Raw genomic sequence first — 21,528 nt, forward strand, 5'->3', positions numbered from 1 at the left:
TAAACACCAATTGCTATAAACTCTTTATAATCTTTAGGGCAATACACACATGAGAAAAGTAGTGCAAATATCAGGTATGCATTTGCAAATACACAGGAAAAAATTACAGATATTATTAACCAAGAGTCTTTGAAAGAAGTGACAGAAAGCAGTACTATATATCCATATACATATCCTGCATTCCTAAGGCAATAACACTTTATGTCATTGCAGTACCAGTCTTCAATTTTGATCTCTTCTGCTTGACGAAGAAAGCAGAAGGAATGCATGCCTGGACAATCTTCCAATGATCGGCATCGCAACATTGGTTTAGAGCCCGCCAGAGCTTTCTGCAAAACAAAACAGTTTTCCTTTGAATATAATGTACTGATTATACAGAGCTGAGCAGCAATAAATTGGCAGATACTACTGATAGACGATACTTCAGGCAAGAGCGTCATGTATCATACATGCACACATAATCTGCAGAAACACGAGGATCGTGCCATTAATAACCAGATAGCAGACTATAAAAGCATGCACTCACAGAATCTAGTACATATAAGCTATCAAGTGCTTTAGCATTACCCGCCCTAAGAGGCCCAACGCTTGCATCCTTACACTAGATGCAGAATCTACATTCGTTGATTGAGGAGGATCTGCTGAGGCTTTTGCCCTATTGATCTCTTCACCATCTGTCAATAAAACTGAAGAGACAAAGGCCAGGTTTGTGATTCTGAAATTGAAAGCACATGATCTGCTATTTAAGAGCAAAGAATCTTTACATACCCAACATGTTGGGCGCACCGGATGCTCTTTCAGAACCTTTTGTGTCCTCACAACTGTAAAGGGAAAGAAACATCAAAATCTTTTATACCCTCTTAAAGTCTCCAGCAACTAAAGATAGCAAGTTATTTCACTTATCGGCAGAAAGGTGAATAATAACATGACTAGCCTCATGGATGCACGCAAAGCCTCTTTCAAAGTTGACTTGGTTTCTGATGCACCAGATGCTCTTCCAGAACCTTTTATGTCCTCACAACTGTAAAGGGAAACAAACATTAAAATCTTTTATACCCTTTTAAAGACTCCAGCATCTATATTGCTGTAATGATAGGAAGTTATTTCATTTATCAGGACAGAGGTGGATAATAGCATGACTAGCCTTGTGAATGCACGCAAAGCCTCTTTCAGGGTTGACTTGGTTTCTGAAGCACCAGATGCTCTTTCAGAACCTTTTATGTCCTCGCAACTGTAAAGGGAAAGAAACATCAAAATGTTTTATACCCTCTTAAGCACACCAGAAACTATATTGGTATAAAGATAGGAAGTTATTTCACTTATCAGGAGAAAGGTGTATAATAACATGACTAACCTTGTGAATGCATACAAAGCCTCTTTCAAAGCTGATTTGGTTTCTAATGCTAGATTCCTGGAAAGAGAATTTGTAGCAGGGGTACCTACATCTATGGCAAATAAGATAGTCTTTGACATTTTTGTGCAGACAACATAACACTACTAGTCAACCATTACATGTCAGAGAAAAACACCTACCTGAAGGACAAAGCAATGAACTTGATTGCATATGTTGCCCAGGATCCATCTGAATCTGTGCGCTAAAGTGCACTTTCTTGCTGAGAGAATCTAGCTCAAAAGTCAATCATATAATTAGACTAATAAGGACCAAATGGATATGCAACTCTTCTTATCTCAAGTACTTTTAGATACACAAAATATTGGCTACTAGTAATCATACTTGATAAAGTATAATGTTTCTGATGCCTCGGGATGATTGCTAGTAGCTGATGTCTCCTGAGGCCTTCTTTAACCGCATACATTTGGAATGTAAGAAATTGCTGAAACCGTAGCATTAAGTTCAGCCCATGATTGCATTAATTCTTTAAGAAAAATGTGGACTAATAGAAGTGCTAATACATTACCTGATTTAAACATGCGATCTTTGACTCCATGATTGAAATATCTAAGCTTTGGTGCTCAAGGAGTTCAGACAATTTGTAAGCAACAGTGCCTAGGTGATCAACAGCATTGACAAGAGCTCTAGCAGCATAATCTTTTAGATTGATAAAGACCCTAAAAGTTCATACAGAGTAAGATGGAGAGCATTATTATAGATATTACTAAATGCAGACTGATATATATTAGTTGGCAAGAGCGCAAACAGCATTATATAGTCTCTCTTTTATATACTACTTGAAATGAGAATGCATTGTAGATATTGTTAACCTCAGACTGATTATGGGAGACCTGTCCTTTTTTTAATCAAGCAAGCGCATAATTCCATAATAAGACAGAAGAATGACTGAGCTTGTTTATCTTACATTGGTTTCTGCTCACTATAAAGGTAAGATTTTTCACAAAACTCTGCTGCAGAATAAAGTTGCGGCCTCAAGTTCTTAAGCTCCTGAAGCAGGCATTACACAAGAGTCAAAATAACTGAAACAGTACACAAGTGTTTCAAAAGAACAATAAACACTATCAGCTCTTTCTCCTCTTCATCTCCATTTTCATATTGGAGGGGAGGAATCTAGTTCAAACAGAAGACCCGAATCCATAACACCCACAGAAACAAAATCTTGTCTTTAAAAAATCATTCGGAAAAAATAAAGCCGATGACAGACGAAGTGAAGATTAATATAATATGCAGGGAAAGTCAAACATGAACTATTCAAGTGCGAATAAGTAACCTAAAGCAGATCTTGATTTCGTATTTGTGAATGCAGATGAAAAATCAACCTGTAAGGCATTGACAAAACTGTTGTTTCGCTCAAATGACAATTGATGGAGCGTCATGGGCTTCGTTTTCTGCACCTCCATCTCCTTCCTCTACACTCAAGACGGAAGATTAATTTCACCCAAATCACCAATAAAATAGGGCTAAGCGCATTTATTATTGCAATAATGATAAACTGGGATTCTTTGTTCTGAAGATTGATGATCATATTTCGTTGGTTTAGGAATTAAGTAAGGTTTGAGTGGAGGTGGGAAATGATTAGAGACAGAATTAAGTGCTTTATATGTGTAGTAGAAGCAAAAGTTTCTTGGCGGGCTGTGAAATGAATCCTTATTAGAGGGCAGAAATGTCCATTTAGCTCTTATGTTATTCTTGTTCATACCTCAAATGGCAAAAATGTTTATAAGGAATAATTTATACTGGCTCACGAGGTTGCATCGAAAGGGAAATGAGGAAATATAGAAATAGGAAACGCAGTACATAATTATGTATTTATAAATGATATTTAAATATGGATAAATATTAATTGTTTAGCATCCTTTCTTTTTCTTTTTCTTTTTCTTTTTCTCTTTTAAAAAATACTTTTAAAGTTTTTAGAAATTAAGAAAATTATTGTTAACTCAAGCATATACTTGCATGAATTATTGTATAGCTCTTATTGTTGAGGAATCGGAGCTCAGCGAGAAGAGAGAAGAAAGATGTTTACTTCATTATCGAACGAACTGGGAGAGAAAGTTATAGATTCTATTTTGAGGAGATATTTCCATTCTTTTATATGGAAAGGAAGTTACAACTACAATGATATTGAAATTACAAGAGAGCCCTCCTATATTAGTCATTCATCCTTTAATACCCCCGTAAGCTGGAGTGTGTAGAACACCCAGCTTAGATGTGAAAGTGTCAAACAGAGGTGAAGCTAGAGGCTTGGTGAATCCATCCGCAACCTGGTTCAGAGAAGATACATAAAGCAGTTTGATCAAGCCTTGAATGATCCTTTCCCTTATGATATGACAATCAATGTCAATGTGTTTGGTCCTTTCATGAAAAACATGATTTTCGACTATTGCTATGGTAGATTTGTTGTCATAGTAGACCACAACAGGGCTGGCTAAGTTGACATGCAGATCAAGAAGTAATGAGTTGATCCATTGCAACTCAGAAGTTGTTGTTGCAAGAGCCCGATACTCTGCCTCGGAAGAAGATTTGGACACCGTTGCTTGCTTCTTTGACCGCCATGATACGAGGGAAGCCCCTAGGAAGATATAGAACCTCGTGACCGACTTGCGTATCTCAACACATGATGCTCAATCTGAGTCGGAGAAGGCTTTGAGGTTGAGTGTGGTGTCTGCCCGATAAAATAGGCCCTAGCCTGGGGAACCTTTTATGTAGCGAAGTATATTGTGAGTAGCGACCATATGCTTGTCCGTGGGAGTACTTACAAATTGGCTTAGATGGTGCACAACATAGGTAATATCCACCCTAGTCGCCGTGAGGTATAGCAGTCTCCCAATCAACCTTTAGTAGCCTCTTGGATCACTCAACGGTGTACCATCTTTGGGAGACAAGAGAGAGCCAGGCACCATGGGAGTTCGAACTGGCTTGCAGTCAAGGAACCATGCATCATTGAGAATGTCAAGAGCATATTTCCGTTGACAAATGTTTAGCCCGGCTTTACTGATATTTGCTTCAATGCATAGAAAATAGCCTAGGACTCCCACGTCTTTGATTTTGAAGGCTGCATTCAACAAATCCTTTAACTCTTGTATAAGAACCATCTGGCCACTCGCTACTAATATGTCGTCAACGTAGATCAAAAGGGCAATAAACTTGTCATCATTCCTTCTTGTGACCAGAGAAGGATCAGCATTTGATTGCTTAAAATCCACATTCAATAGAGCAGCTGTTAATTTGGCATTCCATTGGCGACTTGATTGCTTCAAGCCATAGAGAGACCTTGACAGTTTGCATACTTGATTTGGCTTGTTTCCTTGGAAATCAGGTGGAAAAACCATGTAGACCTCCTCTTCAAGATCACCATGGAGGAATGCGTTGTTTATATCTATCTGGTGGATGCGCCAGTTCTGAGATGCTGCTATAGCCAAGAACGTCCGAATGGTTGTCAACCTAGCCACCGAGGAGAACGTCTCAATGTAGTCCACTCCCAACTGTTGTGTGTAACCCTTAGCAACCAACCTTGCTTTGTGGCGTTCTACTGATCCATCTGCCTTCAATTTTGTTTTGAACACCCATTTGCAATCTATGGGGGTTTTACCAGCAGGTAGCTCTATTAGTTGCCAGGTGTTGTTTTCCTGAAGAGCCATTATTTCTGCCGTCATTGCGCCCTTCCAACATTGGTGTTTGATAGCTTGATTATATGTCTTAGGCTCTATGAGGGAGGCGACTGCCATGGTGAGAGCTTTGTGTGAGGAAGAGAGATTATCATATGAGATGACTTTGGATAGGACATGAGGAGAAGAACGATGTTGAAAAACCAAACCACATTAATAATCATGTAGTTTGTTTGGTATTCGCCTATCCCTGCTTGAGCGTCTAGGAACTGGAGTGGCTTCATCCCTGTACTCTGTTCATTATTGATATGTGTTTCATCCATTGTTTCCTCGTGTAAAGGTTGGCTAGTGGCTGAGCCTTCTATTTCTGTTTCATTAGATGAAAGAGCATGAGAAAAGTGAGTGGCAGAACCCTAGGGGGGAGGAGTGATTGCCAATGCTGACTGTTTCACCCCTAGACGCGTTCAACATCGTCAAACTGCGCCTCCCCATACCCAGGCTGTTCTACATACTGTAGATGTGTTGATAGAGGGATATTAGGCAAGGAAGGATTGAACCCGTGTAGCACCAGTGTGGTCTACTCAGAGAAGGGGAAATACTGTTCATAGAAGGTTACATCACGAGAAACAAAAGTAGATTTGTCAGATATATCATATAATATATATCCTTTAGTATTTGCAGGTACGCCTATAAGGATGCACTTCCTATAAGGATGCACGCCTATATAAACAAAAGTAGATTTGTCAGATCCATTTTGTTTCTCATATTTGGTAGAGTAGATGCAAAGCAGAGACATCCGAAGACTCTAAGAGCAATGGGATTAGGATCCTTGTTTTGTAGTTTATGATAAGGAGTGAGTTCCTCAATTACAGGTGAAGGGAGTCTATTGATTAAGAACACGACATGCATGACGCAATGACCCCAAAATTCAAGTGGTAGTTGTGTTGGGAAGTAAAGAGTTCTTGCTACATTGAGGATATGTTGATGTTTTTGTTTTACCACGGCATTTAGTTGGGGAGTATTTACACATGATGTATGGTGGACAATGCCTTTATCACCAAAGAAGTCTCTCATGTCAAACTTTGGTCCATTGTCGCTCCGTAGTACCTTGATCAATGTTCCAAATTGAGTGGAAACAAAGCTGTGAAACTTCTTGATTATCTCTCTGACTTCCGCTTTCTTTTTCATTAAATGTAGCCAGGTGAATCGTGAGAAATGATCCACTAGTTAGGAAATAATGTTCACCTTTCATAGAGCTCACTAGGAAATGACCCCAAATGTCAACATGTATTATATTAAAATAAGCATTGGATGAAGAAACACTCAAGGGAAAGGGGGAACATCTATGTTTAGCTAAGTGGCAAACATCACAAGCTCTATTTTGAGGAATCAGAGCTCAGCTAGAAGAAGGAAGAAAGAAGTTTACTTCATTATTAAACGAATTGGGAGAGAAAGTTACATAATCTATTTTGATGAGATATTTCCATTCTTTTATATGAAATGGAAGTTACAACTGCTATGATATTGAAATTACAAGAGAGCCCTCCCATATTAGTCATTCATCCTCTAACACTTATAACGAAAGTGGAATAGATATAGCAATATTGAATAAAGTGAAGAAAAGAAAAGAATAAGAGAATCATATGTCTTTTATTTTTTTTTCTTTTATTATTTATAGGGATGCATGGTAATTTATCTGCGACCCCAAAGGCATCCCCGATCCTTGCTCTGAGGGGTTAGAGCTGCAAATGAGTTGAGCTGCTCGCGAGCTGCTCAGTCAAGGCTCGGCTCGAGCTCGATCAACTTCATTCGAGTTGAGCTTGAGCCAACCCGTTATGTAATCAAGCCAAGCTCGAGCTCAAATATTTTAGGCTCGTGGCTCGTCGAGCCGCTTACAAGTCATAAATAATAGCTGCCTAAATCCCTCGCTGCCTCCCTAGAGATACCTCTGCCGCTACCTATTGATGAGAAGGAACATCAGATCAAATGCCACTATCGACGATAACGACACTGCTCCCTACTACCTCTCGATGTCGCCAACGCCGTAGAAGATCATACGCCACCACCCGCTCCCTCCTACTTGCGTTGCCGCTGACGGAGCATATAAACCGCCAGTCCGCCACCTCCCACTATCGCCGACAACGTAGAAGATCAGACGCCACCTCCCGTTGCTGCCGCCGACGCAGCAAATAAACTCCAGCCTGCCACCTCTCGATGCCGCTAACAACATAGAAGATCATACGCCGCCTCCCGTTCCCTCTTGCTTCCACCGCCGCAAACGTAGCAGATCAACCGCCGCTGCAGCCAAAGACAAATTTACTGAGAACTCAATGTAAGGTATTTTAAAATACTTAAATTTACTACTAGATTTTCTTATATTTACTTATTAAATGTAATAATTTGTCGTGTATGTTTCATCTTGGCCTAGGTGCTAGATTTTCTTATATTGAATTATTCCCTACTTTCTTATACCAAAATGCAACAAGGGATTTTCAAGTTTCAACAAGGGAAAAGATACAAGAGCAATGTTCTCAACTTGTGAAAATGACTCTTGAATTTTATTCTAAGACGCAACTGCATAGTTGAATAATTTGGAACATGGTAAGTAAATGACTAAATGACTGCATAGTTGAATAATTTGCATTTCTTAAAACTAAATTTTGTGTGGCCAAAGTCTATTATTTTGTAAAATTATAAATTTATTATGCTTCTTCCAAGGATTTTTTTAAAAAGAAGTCTTTTACTTATAAAAGTAAATGCTTGAGAATTCCATTTATAGTTTTTTTTTTTTTTTTTAAGAACAGTCCGAAGACAAGATGTTATAGATAAAGGAAGGAGGGTTCGAGAACCACTCTGAACAATCAGGCTTAGAAATGGAATGCTTAACAATAGAGTGAGTTGCCCGATTCGCTAATCGTTTAGCAAAACTAACAAACACATGAAAAAAGTACTCAATAAGTGTTTAATATCATTGCAATCAAGTGGAAAAAAGAATCCATGTTAGCTTGTTTCAAACTTTGCACCACCTTGAGTGAGTTAGTTTCAATTTGTACGTTGTCCAAATTCATGTTTTTAATCCAACTCAAAGCTTCTCAGATTAAAGTAGCCTCTTGTAAACGCGAAAAACTTGAATTGTATATATTCAAAATTCAAAGTATCGGTTACAATAAGTAGTATGTATCAAACGAAAAAGGAGTACAATCTCTGTGTATAAGTCCTCTGATTCTCTACTAAAAGTATGTCAATTGGAAGTATGCCTAGTTCAGAATATGTTGAACTGGAAGTATGACGATTGGAACTGTACTGAATTCGGAATATGCCGAATTAGAAGTATGCTGAGTTGGAAGTATGCCAACTGGAAGCGTACTGAGTTCAGAGTATGCTGAACTGGAATGGTGCCGAGTTGGAAGTATGCCAACTGGAAGTATGCCGAGTTGGAAGTATTCCAACTGAAAATGTACCGAGTTCAGAGTATGCTGAACTGGAAGTGTACCGAGCTGGAAGTATGCCAACTGGAAGTGTGCCGAGTTGGAAGGATGCCAACTGGAAGTGTACCGAGTTCAGAGTTTGCTGAACTGGAAGTGTACCGAGTTGGAAGTATGCCAACTGTAGGTATGCCAAGTTGAAAGTATGCCAACTGGAAGGGTTCTTCGGTGCAAATAAATTGCAGGCGTACCCCTCGGGGCAAATAAATTGCAAGTGTGTTTCAGACAATATTCTGGTGAGATTTCGGCAGAGCTTCGCTATGCAGATCTTCAGAGCCTCCATCTCTTCAAAAATGAGACCACTATTTATAGTGGTGAGTTGGTAGGAAAAAATCTAACCAACTCTATCTATTTGGATAATTCTTATTTTTAATTTAATTATTTGAATTAAATATAAGGAATGTATCGGGACACTATCACGTCCAGGTTCATGATTCTATATTTTTGAACCAATTTATAACATCCACGATTTCTTCAAAAATTATATGACCCACATATATTGTTGATTGGCTAAACCAAGTTAAAGCCCGTCAATTTGAGCGGTCCAACTCAATTAAATATTCCACCAACTTGGGTCGAACAATCCGACGTCCGATTACCTTTAATTAATTAATTAGACCAATTAATTATTTAATGGGTTATTTGATTAACCCAATTAAATAAACATCAGCCCAATTTAATTAATTAAAGCAATTAATTATCAATCGAAGCCCAATAACATGCAAATCAATCCATTTAAATTTTCAATGCTAACAAATTGCCCCTTCGAGACTTGCTTGACGCGCTTCAAATGCAGAGGGAAGGAAGTCTCGAAATTTTCAGTAATCCAAGAAGCTAAATTTGTAGTCTATGTTTGCATAGCAACCCAACAATTTACATTTAGATTGAGAAGGCCCAACCAAAAAAACATACCCAATAGTCCAATATTATTCACAATCAAATTAAAGGCCCATTTCATTTTTCTCTTCGTTCACACTCCTGCTTTTAACCAAAATCAATTTCCTCACAAAATTCAAGTCCAGAATTCAAAACTTGAACCTCAACAATGTACGAAAATTTCCAATGCTTTTCTCCTACACCATCACGAATTTGCCCGCCGCTCAACATCCACAAACGACACATCAGATTAAAAATTCAACTGGAATTGGAGCCTAATTTGCAACAAACCATATCACATAACCCACAATCAGAACTGATCGATAGAATTTGAATCCTAAACACATTCAAACTCATCCGGATTCTATCCCTTTGTACCTATAAATAGCTCTCAAGAACTCACCATTCTTTATCATCAAGAACTAGAGCTGCTTACAATCAATCTCTGCTAGGTAATTTTCCTTTCCACAATACACCATCTTCTTGATTTTTTTTTTATTTTTTATTTTTGTTTACAGGAGGGAGGAAGGAGACGAAATACGTGAGGCATTTGAGTAGAAACCACCCGAAAATTGATTTTCTGGGGTGCGTTTCACCATTGCCTGAGCTTGCTATCTTCACAAACACTTGACGGGGGCTTCTTGAAAATTAATAATTTTTTCATGTTGTCTCCCCGCTATTGTTTGCCTTCGCCAATCATTCTTCCCTGGATGATTTTCGCCGCCGGTCAGGGACTAATTTCATGAGCAATCGTCCCTCATTGTCTGATCTCGCATCGGCCTTATTGTCGCCGGAGATTGAGACATTGGGTGGTAGCTTCCTAGAAATTAAACTCCGTCCACCATTGTCGTATCCTCACTGTTGGGCGACATCGTAGAGCCGTCGCCGGATATTGTCCCGACGCATCTCTACCGTCGCCACAGCCGAGGAAGACGCTCCTAGCTTGGCACTGAAAGACGCCGCGTAACGTCCAGGGTCGCCTATGAACTTGCCGGAGTTTGGTGAGGGAAAGAATACTACTGCGCTCTGCTTTGGGAGAAACATATCCCATTGCGGCTTCTTCACAACTGAAGAGACTCATCGGCTTGTATCTCCATAGAGCCTTGTGCTCTAAAATCTTGTAACGCCATCACTTGCTCCAAGACTTCACAATTTATAATCTTGAGCTGCTTTAAAATCTACAATCTGATGAAAACCATATGCTCTGCCTCTTTTGCCTTTTCTTTCACATATCCCTATGCCTTTTGCGTGTGAATATTACCATAGAGGTAATATTTTTTTTTTGTTTTGCAGCCTGCACGACAGCTGGGTGTATACACGCACGCGTGGACCTCATATTCCAGGTTTTGCCTTTGGTGTGTTTTTTTGTTTGCTTTTGTCTGTTTGTGTATAATATATGCATATACAATATATGTAACCCATCCTCATTTCCTCGCTGTTTGTGTTGCTGAACATGTGGGCCACTGGTTTACTTTCCATGTAGGGTAGCTAAGATAATGTAATATATATCATGTGTTTAGCATGTGCAGTGCATGCATGATATGGCCCTTCCTTCTTTTTAGCATTCCACTTGTGGTGAGCACATATATATATATATTGAATCCTTCACCTTTGCCTTGCTTTCTGCTTTTCTTTTGTACTCCATCTGTGTGGGTCCATGTATATATATATATATATTATATACATACACATACACGGTCCATATGACCATTGTTTTTTAAATACCCCCATAATAAAATGGCCCTTGTTTCTTTTGAAATACTACCCCACTGCGTGGATTATATATATATATACACATGGTCCACTGCACACACATAACCCAAATATGTAAAACATATATATATTTGTTTGTTAGTGTAGCGTGAGTAGTGTATATATAATATATATAATCCATATATATATTTGTTTGCTTTATGTGTGGCGTGAGTGTATATAATATAATATATTTCTTGTTTTTTGCTTTTCTCACCCCACTGTCATACATCCATAATATAATATATGCTTGTTTTGATACGTAGTGTAGTGTACGTATATATGTAGTATATATATAATTCCTCAAGTTTGTCTATTAGTGAACATAGTGTAGGCATATTTGACGTAAATGTGGCCCATAAGTACATGATTCACATTTTCTTTCCCTATTTGTGTGTCACGTACATAATTTATAGAATATATACCCATGCACAATTAATATTTGCTTGTGCATATATATATCTATAAATATATAATGTATGACATGGCATTTTGTGACAAATTTTAGCCTTAGAAGCTTTCTCCAAAGCTTGACGACTTCTTGGCAAATATTTTGCCTGACTTGATCGGCTCCCTAACTTTTAATGCAGCTTTATACCAAGAATTGAGTTCTGAACGATGGTGGTGTTCTGGGAGATAGTAGGAGCTGATAAGAAGAGGAGACTCAAACTATCGAATGACGAGACCAGGAAAGATAGCACATCATTCCTCATCTACCCGCCGATGAAGCCAAGAATCCTTCCCGCCCCGACGCTACCATACCGAGTGGAGAATTGGGCCGTCGACATAGAAACCCAATGGGTTCTACAAACCGGCCTACAACATGTGGAGTATTCATGTGAACTCCCGTCTCTAGGGAGGAGGATACTTGAGGGTGAGGTTTCGTGGAATCAGGACCCTAGTTTCAAGGGCGAGTTCAGTTTCGCCAAGGGGTATTGGGAATGGACCGAGGATATACTCAGTAGGCATCGTGACGTCTTGGAAGCCGCGATGATCTACTACGGCATATACGCCTCTTTGTTTACTTATGATCGTTCAACGCACATCGTTCAGGCGTTTTGCGAGGCGTGGTGCCCTATGACCAACACACTGCTTACTTCGGTTGGTGAGCTCTCGATCTCACTTTGGGACCTCCACGTACTTTGCGGCTTATCGATATCTGGTGACATCTATGACGAATACGTCCCCACCGCTTCAGAATTGACAGGGGAAGATATTGACTCCGGGTCTACCCCTCAATGTTGCAAGTATTTGCTCCAAGCATACAACTACCTTTACAACCGGCGTAGGCAACCAGGTGGTAGCCGCAATAAGAAAGATGACAATCGCTCGATTCATATCAACGAGTGGATCGAGTTCTGGAGCAGAAGGCCGCAAATTTATAAAAGGCCATTTCCAAGCTGGAGCAGAAGGCCGCAAATTTATAAAAGGCCATTTCCAAGGAAAGAAGGTCAGAGGAAGAGTCGTAAAAGGCCATTTCCAAGGAAAGAAGGTCAGAGGAAGAGTCGCCCAAAGAATACCCAGAATCCAAGCGGTAAGATCCCAGCATTCACAAAGAATACCCAGAATCCAAGCGGTAAGATCCCAGCATTCACGGGTTGGACCAAAACGACTAGAGCGCCTTTTGTAGAGCTCGGAATTCCCCCTGAACTTGAAGAAGAAACCCACCTAGCAGCATATCTAAGCTGTTAGCTGTGTGTATTTGTACTCCCCATCAAAGCGACACGACTTATTCGCTATGCAACTTTCAAGATGGCTAGTTTGATGGCAACGGGCCAAAAGTTAAATCTTGCAATACCCGTACTTGCGTCCATTTATAACGGACTAAATGCAATATCTCACTCCGCCAAACCAGGGCAAGCTGATAGTCACTTTCCCATCCACTATGTGTACGGATGGTTGTCTTTCTATTACGACACCCACTTTGCAAACGACCATGTGTCTGCCTCCCCACAAATGATCACTTACTCTAGAGAGGGTGGCCGAGACGTTATGGTCAGGTGGAAGCTCGCCGCAAGATCTTTAAGGCTGACAGCGTCCGTTGGGGTTGCACAACACGTCGTCAAACTAAAGATCTTCGCTTTATTGATGATGGGAAGGAAAACCACCCCCAAGATGATGAATATTTTATGTGCCTCCGTTCGAACTTCCTCATATTACGATGGGCCAATTCATGTATTGCAGAACCCTACACTCCCCATCGATTTAGCCGACAGTTTGGCTACTATCAAGACGGCAGCCCTGGCATATTGGGCAATGATGAACGTAGGATCACTCCTGCGGAGGGTTTCCAACGTTGGCGTCACCTTACACTTCGGGGCTCGGGGTCACAAATAACATTTCCCACAACTCGAGTCATGATGAAGAAACACTTCTCACAGAGTTATAAGGACTGGTGGACCCAAGTCCATGGGGACCATCTTGAGCGCAACATTAAAGGTTTAGTTCCCGAGCACCTAATCGACATGCGGCAAGAGGTTGGTACTACAAAGAAAGGCAAGCGTCTAGTCCAAGAAGATGAATCATCACCTAAGAAGAGAAAGAAGGACACCACTTCGAAACAGAGAGTTAATGCGGTACCGGACTCAAGTGATGAGGAGAGTAGTGACAGAGACCGCAATTTCAAACGGAAAAGGAATCGCCGCTCACCTTCCCCAATAAAGGTAAATAATTGTCTCCTTCACGTTCATTTATTAAACATACCGCCGTCACGTTATTGCCAGCAGCATCTAACTTGTCTTTCTTTTTACTTCTTGCCAGGAAAATATAGAGATGCCTGTTAGCGAAGAAGCTGAATCATCAAGTAAGGGGATAACTGGAAGTGACACTGGGGAGAATGATCACCCCACCAACGCCCCAATGCAGGGTTTACCCGAGCTACAAAGTTCCCATGATGAGCTACAACCGGATCCAGTAAATAGGCCAGAGGATTCTGTCTTTGATGGTGAAACCATGGTATTGGAAGAGTTTAGGGTGGCTATTGGAAATGTTTGGAGCAAGCTTCGCAGAAGGTTGGAGGACACTCCTGTAGAGCACATTTCCTCCTTGCGGGAGAGCTTTGACGGCGCCTTTGCCAATTTGGAGAAACTGGACATAGACTTCACGCCACTAAAGGTGAGAGTGGAGGAAGTCTTCAGACGAGCTCATGAGTTTGATGAACTAAGGTATGAGATTTCGGAGAAAACGTCGAGTGAGTCTCAAAGTATGTCATTGTCTACAGCTAAGGAAGAACTCAAAAACGCCCAGGATGAGGTCACGCGACTTAAGAAAGACTTATTGAAGCAACATTAGGCGTTTAAAGCCGCGGAAGATAGAGAAGTTGAACTAGAGCAAGAGTTGAAGTTGGTTCGTGCCACGAAGAAGGACTGTGACACTTTGATTACTAAAATGTCGGATGATTTGGGCACTGCCAAGACTACAGTTTCGGAGGCTGGAGCCGAAGTAACTCGCATTCACAAACTGGATATAATGACGCAAGAAGATGCAAAGAAACTAAAGAAAGCGAGAGGAGACTTGGAAGCCTACAAAATTGAGATGCTTAACTTTAGGCTTTTCGTTGATTGATGCTCTTTTCTCTTAGTTTGTTTTGTATTATATATATATATATATATATATTTTTTTTTTTGTCGCCAGACTTTTGTTGTTCCTTTCCAACCTCTTGACAATGAAATGCCTCTCGTTTGCCTTTTTGAATGATCTCTTGATATACCACACTTCGGAACATGAATTGGACTTGTTTTTGTTATGACTGAACTTAGATGATTTGATTTCTAAGCTGCCTACGTACTCCTATGAAGGAGATCAAGTCAAACGTAGTTCAAATGATTTTTTTTAATAAGTAAAGCCGTTCACAGTTTAAACTCGTGCGGGCCAGGAGCGCCTATGATTTGGGCCCACCCATAGACAAAGCGAGATGCGCTAGCAGTTTAACCACGTGCTGCATTTTTGGTGGATGAGTCATTCATTAACTTTCCATGACTCGCGTCGATACCCTAGATTTAAGGGTAGTAGAGCTTCAGGAACCTCCCATTAATTGGACCGACTCTCAGACCATCTTCGCTGATTAACTTGTAAGCTCCACCGGTGTATACCTCTTGAACCATGTAGGGACCATCCCACATTGGAGTGAACTTGTGGCCGGTTTTTCGTGTCACAATGATAGGCCTTCGAACAGCTAGGACCTTGCCACCAATTTGAAAGGAACGGGTCCTCACTCTTTTGTTAAAAGCTCTTGACATGCGAGCTTGATAACATTCTAAGCTCTGTTGAGCTTGTAGTCGCTTTTCATCTAAGGCTTCTAATTCAGCCAAGCGTAACTTAGCATTTTCTTCGTCAGTAAGACCCTCTTGTATAGCCAACCTTAGAGAAGGTATTTGGCGCTCTAGAGGCAAGACTGCTTCCACACCATACACCAAAGAATATGGAGTGCTTTGAGTAGGTGTGCGGTATGTGGTTCTATACGCCTACAGAGCTTCTTCCATTCTGTCATGCCAGTCACGTTTTGACTTTGAGACCACTTTCTTTAACAGATTGCATAAGGTCTTGTTAAAAGCCTCAGTAAGCCCATTTGCAGCTGCATAATAAGCTGAAGAGTTTCGCTGCTGAAAGTCAAAAAGCTTGCAGATCTTATCCATTAATTTATTGTCAAAGGGTTTCCCGTTATCAGTTAAGATATATCGCGGGATGCCGAATCGATAGATGATATGGACACGGAGGAAGTCTGCAACATTTTCTTTTTTCACCTCCTTTAACGCTACGGTCTCTGCCCACTTCGAAAAGTAGTCAGTGGCGGCTAATATATATGCGTGCCCTGTAGATGACTTGGGCGTAATCGGGCCAACCACATCGAGTCCCCAAGCATCAAAAGGCCAAGATGCAACTGTTGGGTGTAGAGGTTCTGGTGGCTGATGGATAAAGTTTTCATGAAATTGACAAGCTTGGCATCTTCGAGCATAGTCTATGCAATCCTTCACCATTGTGGGCCAATAGTAGCCCATTCGTTTAATGTGGAAGTGCAATGTGGGCCAATAGTAGCCCATTCGTTTAATGTGGAAGTGCAACTTAGGGCCAGACTGATGCGCGCCACAAACCCCAGAATGAGCCTCCTGCATAGCTTGTAATGCCTCCTCTTCCCCAGAATGAGCCTCCTGCATAGCTTGTAATGCCTCCTCTTCTCCAGAATGAGCCTCCTGCATAGCTTGTAATGCCTCCTCTTCTCCAAGACACCGAAGCCAGACTCCATCAAATGAACGACGATAGAGAGTTTCATTATAGTAGATGAAGCGAGGAGCTCGGCGCCTTATATCCACCCTCTTACGAGGATCTTCTGGTAACCTCCCATCGGCGAAGTAATCAATCAATGATTGTCTCCAATCATCTTGGCCAATGTCATAAACGGAAGCAGTAGGGAGTTCAACAGTTTCATCTACTGAGCCATCTTCATTGAAGATAGGTGGAACTACCCACTTTTGACATACTTGTATACGGGCTGTAGGATGAGCAATAGTTGAAGCCAATGCAGCCAAGGCGTCAGCTTGCTTATTCTCTTTTCTCGGTACATGTTCAATTGTGACGTCACCCAACCATTGTATGAGTATCTTTGCATAGTTGTTGTACGGGACTAGCTCTGCTTTCCTTACTTCGTATAGCCCCACCACTTGGTTGATGACCAACTTTGAATCTCCATAAATGTTGATTCTTAGTTGTTTCATGTCAACCGCTATCTCTAGTCCCAGTATCAATGCTTGATACTCAGCAACATTGTTTGAACATTGCTCCGTCAAGGTGAATGAATATGGCAACACTTCACCCTCCGAAGTGACGAAGACGATCCCAGCTCCTGCCCCTCCTCTGTGTACAGCTCCATCAAAGTACATCTTCCATGGGGTAGGACTTCAATAATAAGTACATCTTCATCAGGCAGGTCGTCGGATAACTCCCATTCAGCCGGTATTGGGTGATCTGCTAAGAAATCAGCTAAAGCTTGCCCCTTGGCAGACTTTTGTGGCACATAGATGATTTCAAACTGTTGAAATAATAAGTACCACCTTGCAAGGCGGTCGGAGAGAACGACCTTCGCCATGACAAACTTTACTGGGTTCGCTTTCGACACAAGTTGAATGATATGAGCTTCAAAGTAGTGCTTGAGTTTTTTGATGGCGAACACTAGTGCCAAACATAGCTTCTCGATTGGGGAGTAATTTAACTCATTCGGGGTCATCATTCTATTGAGATAGTAGAGGGCATTCTCTTTCTCGTTGTCATTTTCTTGAGCAAGCAGGGCACCCACAGAGCTTTCTTGGGCAGAGATATAAAGGATTAGTGGGCGACCATGAATAGGAGCGGTCAACACGGGCGGCTTCATCAAGTATGACTTGATACTTTCAAACGCATTCTTGCACGCCTCATCCCATATGAACGGGATGCCTTTCTTCATTAGCCGGTTGAAGGGTTGACATCTTCCTGCTAGGTTTGATATAAACCTTCGAATGTATGCTAACTTCCCTTGTAAGCTCTTAAGCTCATGAAGGTTTCGTGGTTCGGGCATCTTCATTATAGCATCGATCTTAGCTTATTCAATCTCAATGCCCCTGTGTCGAACAGTGAACCCAAGGAACTTTCCAGCAGCAACCCCAAAAGCACATTTCAAGGGGTTCATTTTGAGTTGAAATTTTCGCAGGCGATCAAAAACTTTTCTTAAATGCCCCAAGTGATCTGCGCGAAGTTTTGACTTCACAACCAAGTCATCAACGTAGCATTCTACCATTTTATGAAGCATGTCATCAAATATAGTCTGCATAGCCCTTTGGTATGTAGCCCCTGCGTTTTTCAAACCAAAGGGGATCACTTTGTAACAATAGATGCCTTTTGGCGTTCGAAACGCCGTCAACTCCTCATCTTCTGGCGCCATGCGAATTTGATTGTAACCAGAGGAGCCATCCATGAATGACATGATTTCATGTCCAGTTACAGCATCTATCATCAGCTCCGTGATGGGGAGTGGGAAGTCGTCTTTCGGGCAAGCAACATTAAGGTCCCGAAAGTCCACGCATACACGGATTTGGCCGTTTTTCTTGCGCACAGGCACAATGCTAGATATCCAAGTTGGATATTTCACTTCGCGGATGAAACCAACTTCTATGAGCTTGTTGACTTCTCCTTCAATTGAGGGAATAAGTTCAGGGCGAAAGCGTCGTTGAGCTTGCTTGACTGGACGGCATGTTTTTTTCACTGCCAGGCGGTGTACTGCCACCTTTGGGTCTAACCCTGGCATCTCCTTGTACGTCCATGCGAAGACATCGATGTACTCTTTCAACAACGTGACATAGATTTCTTCATCTTCATTAGAAAGGAGTGTGCTAATGAAGATAGGCCGAGGATTCTCAGGAGTTCCTAGGTCCACCTCCTTTAATTCATCTATTGCAGCTCGTACCCCTTCCTCTAACTCATGGGGTGCTTCTTCTGCATCTTCTCCCTCAATCGGGGTCTCATCACATAAAGTGATGTGGAAAGACGACGCTTCCTCGTCCTGAGGTGGTACTACGTCGTCACTTGAGCCAACGCTTTCCTCATTTTCCCCTTTTTGTACACGAGTGTGTACAATGGTCCGAGGTTGGACTTTCAACACCTCTCCGCATGAGATATGAATATCTGTTTCCCGTCTCATACGAGAAGGAATCATGCTTCTAAGCCTTTTAGAAGATCCCACTTCAGCATGATGACTTGCGTTGTTTTTCACATCTTGGACAGTTCCAAGTCGATCATGAATTGACTTTCTTTTGGAGGTTTTAGGATTTGACCCCAATCTATCAAAGACTGAGCGCTGAGACTCCACCTTACCCATTCTCTTGAAGACTGACTTCTTTTTGCCTTTGGCGGGATCGAGTTGTGGATCATACTCACTTTCATCTGTGGAGATACAATTGCTTGCAGCCCTGTTTATAAAGATTCGCACAGGTTTAGGGGGGACATAACCCAAACCTTTGCGTTCATGGGGCTCTTGTTGATTTGCCTTGCCTTTACCCCCGGCTTCGGGGATAAGCTTTCCCAACTTCCGAGGCTCATTAGGATTATAGCCAGCTTTAGCTAGAAGCTTATAAGCGTTAGGGTCAAAACCCTCAGTACGCTTGGTGGGCAAGACTTGGTCCGCTTCATCTATTTTAAGTGTGTCAATTCTTGCAAGCGGGAAGATGAGCTTTGTAGGGTGTTGATCCACTTCAACAACTTCCTTTCCCTTTGACTTTAGTTGGGAATGCGGGTTGTCATTGCTTTTCTGGGCCTCTTCCACAAAGACCTGTTTCCTTATGTAGAACTTTGCATCCGCAAAGTAAGACTCAGCCTCTGCGAACGGGCTTTCATCGGCGACTACCTTTTCAGTCACACCGTTCTTTTCATACATAAAGCATTGATGCCAAGACGAGGGAACCACCCCATTTTCATGTATCCAAGGCCTTCCGAGTAACAAGTTATACGATGTCCTCGCCTCTATGACATGGCAGACAACACTTGAACTTAAGCCTCCGACTCTTAAGTTGAGGTTGATGATGCCGATTGCTCTCTGCCATCCTTGGTTAAAGCCTTGTATCATTAGACGGCTTTGGGCAAGCTCATCTGAAGATCCACCAAGGTTTTTTAGGGCTCGGAGGGATAAGATGTTGACAGCTGAGCCTTGATCAACTAGAATTCTTTTGAGCTTTTGCCCTCGTGTGTAGCCTTCGACAAACATTGGGCGATTGTGTGGCGCACCTCCAAGTAACAAGTCTTCATCTTTGAAGGTAATTTCTGCGGAGTAGGAAGCTGCCCTATGCATTTGCACTTCCTCATCTTCGGTGTGTTTAGGAGATGAACATTCTCCTGCATCCACTTGCTTATCATTAGTATTTAGGCAAGAGCTAATATTGCCTGCCCCTTGAAGATTAAATCCCTTTGGCATATATTGAGCCAAAGGAACTGGTGCTCGTGGCTGCTTGACATGCCCCTTCATCTTTGATCTACGGGCATGGCCATTTGCTGAGGTTTTTGCAACCCAACTCTGCACTGTGTGCATTGGATGTCTGACAGGCTCACTTTTCTTCTTTCTATGAGTGACAATCACCCATTTTCCTTCAGATGTGCTATCATTTTGCTGTGGTTTTGAACTTTGACCAGCAGCATGTTTAACCGTGAATGGGAGTGGACGCTTTCGTTGCCCTCCATGTTCCTTCTCAGTACACAAAGGAGCAAATCGTCCAAGTGTAATTGAGATCTGATTCGTGCTTGCGCCGGCATCAGCAAGCTCAATTTTCCCGTCTCTGGCTAATGCCATAACTTTATCCTTGAAAATGAAACACTGTTAAATCGGATGACCCAGAAGGCGGTGATACTTGCAGTAATTTGGGTCATTCACCCTTGAAGCCTCATCAGGGCGTCTCATCTCAGGCAATTCAATGAGCCTAAGTTTGAGTAGCTCATTGAACATGGGAGATACATCAGAATCCAAAAAAGGATATGTTTTCTCATGTCTTTCCTCAAGAGTTGGCCTCCTACCTCCTCTTGACGAGCCAGAAGATGGTCTCGACCTAGGCCTTTCATTTGCTTTAGTGAAGACTGTCATTGGTGTAGCCTTCACAGTCATTGCCTCCTTCTTTTCCTGTTTCGGAAATGGTTTATTTCCTCTCTTGAATTCTTGCTTTGCAGGAGCTTTGGAGGAGTTAGGCATGTTCAATACGTCGAGCCCTCCCCTGGCTTCGATGCTCAGTTCCATGTCGTGAGCACGACTGGATAGCTCCTCGAAGGACTTTGGCTTGATCCCTTGCAGGATATAGGAAAGTTGGAAGTGCATGCCTTGGATGCACATCTCTATAGCAGAAGATTGAGATATCTTCTCCTTGCAATTTAGGCACAATTCCCTCCACCTTTCAATGTAAGCACCGGCACGTTCGCCTTTCCACTGGACAGTGGTGGTGAGTTCCAAGAAGCTTACGGTTCTTCTTATACTATAGAAGTGGGTTAAGAACTCACGCTCCATATCATGCCAACTATCGATGCAGCCGGACTCGAGATCAGTGTACCAATCAAAAGCAGTTCCCTTTATGGAACGGACAAACTACTTTACCAATAGGTCGCCGTAAGTCCCTGCATCATTGCATGTTTCCACAAAGTGGGCAATGTGTTGTCGAGGATTTCCCTTGCCATCAAACTGCTGGAACTTAGGAGGTTGATAACCAAAAGGCATTTTCAACTCCTCAATCCTTTGCGTGTAGGGCTTAGCATAGGAATATGAGGGTTGGCCTCCATCCAACTTGCCTTTGATAGCTCCCATTATGTAGTCGTTCAACTGATCCACTAGTATCATCCCTTCGGTGATTGGTATAGTTTTCTCAGTTGCAGGCAAGTGAGAAGTAGTTTCTCCTACTGC

The 21,528-nt window shown here is 41.8% G+C and overlaps 3 protein-coding genes across 8 annotated transcripts; all 3 read right to left on the minus strand.

Annotated features, from left to right (window-relative positions):
• LOC116030746 (protein ABIL1-like) lies at positions 1-2,893 on the minus strand. Of its 6 annotated transcripts, none has more exons than XM_031273071.1 (12): positions 2,734-2,893; positions 2,319-2,401; positions 1,920-2,070; positions 1,736-1,835; positions 1,534-1,623; positions 1,355-1,445; positions 1,145-1,231; positions 926-1,021; positions 769-821; positions 568-686; positions 450-462; positions 1-329 (listed from the first exon to the last, which is right to left on the minus strand). In XM_031273071.1, coding segments are annotated over exons 1-12 (966 nt in total). In that variant the 5' UTR covers positions 2,815-2,893; the 3' UTR covers positions 1-327. The 6 variants fall into 6 exon arrangements, with proteins under 6 accessions (XP_031128931.1, XP_031128928.1, XP_031128927.1 ...); XM_031273068.1 differs by having other exon boundaries at positions 410-462; XM_031273067.1 differs by having other exon boundaries at positions 423-462; positions 2,734-2,892.
• A 12,237-nt stretch (positions 2,894-15,130) lies between these two features.
• Positions 15,131-17,685, minus strand: LOC116029638. The gene is made up of 3 exons (XM_031271685.1): positions 17,041-17,685; positions 15,600-17,008; positions 15,131-15,491 (listed from the first exon to the last, which is right to left on the minus strand). Exons 1-3 carry the CDS (start codon positions 17,683-17,685, stop codon positions 15,131-15,133), a joined length of 2,415 nt encoding a protein of 804 aa, XP_031127545.1.
• An 18-nt stretch (positions 17,686-17,703) lies between these two features.
• On the minus strand, positions 17,704-20,436 carry LOC116029639. The gene has a single exon (XM_031271686.1). The coding sequence runs from the start codon at positions 20,434-20,436 to the stop codon at positions 17,704-17,706; it is 2,733 nt and encodes a 910-aa protein (XP_031127546.1).
• Between the last annotated feature and the right edge of the window lie 1,092 nt (positions 20,437-21,528).

This window comes from Ipomoea triloba, chromosome 9 (assembly GCF_003576645.1).
Source record: "Ipomoea triloba cultivar NCNSP0323 chromosome 9, ASM357664v1".
In the NCBI taxonomy this organism is placed as follows: Eukaryota; Viridiplantae; Streptophyta; class Magnoliopsida; order Solanales; family Convolvulaceae; genus Ipomoea; species Ipomoea triloba.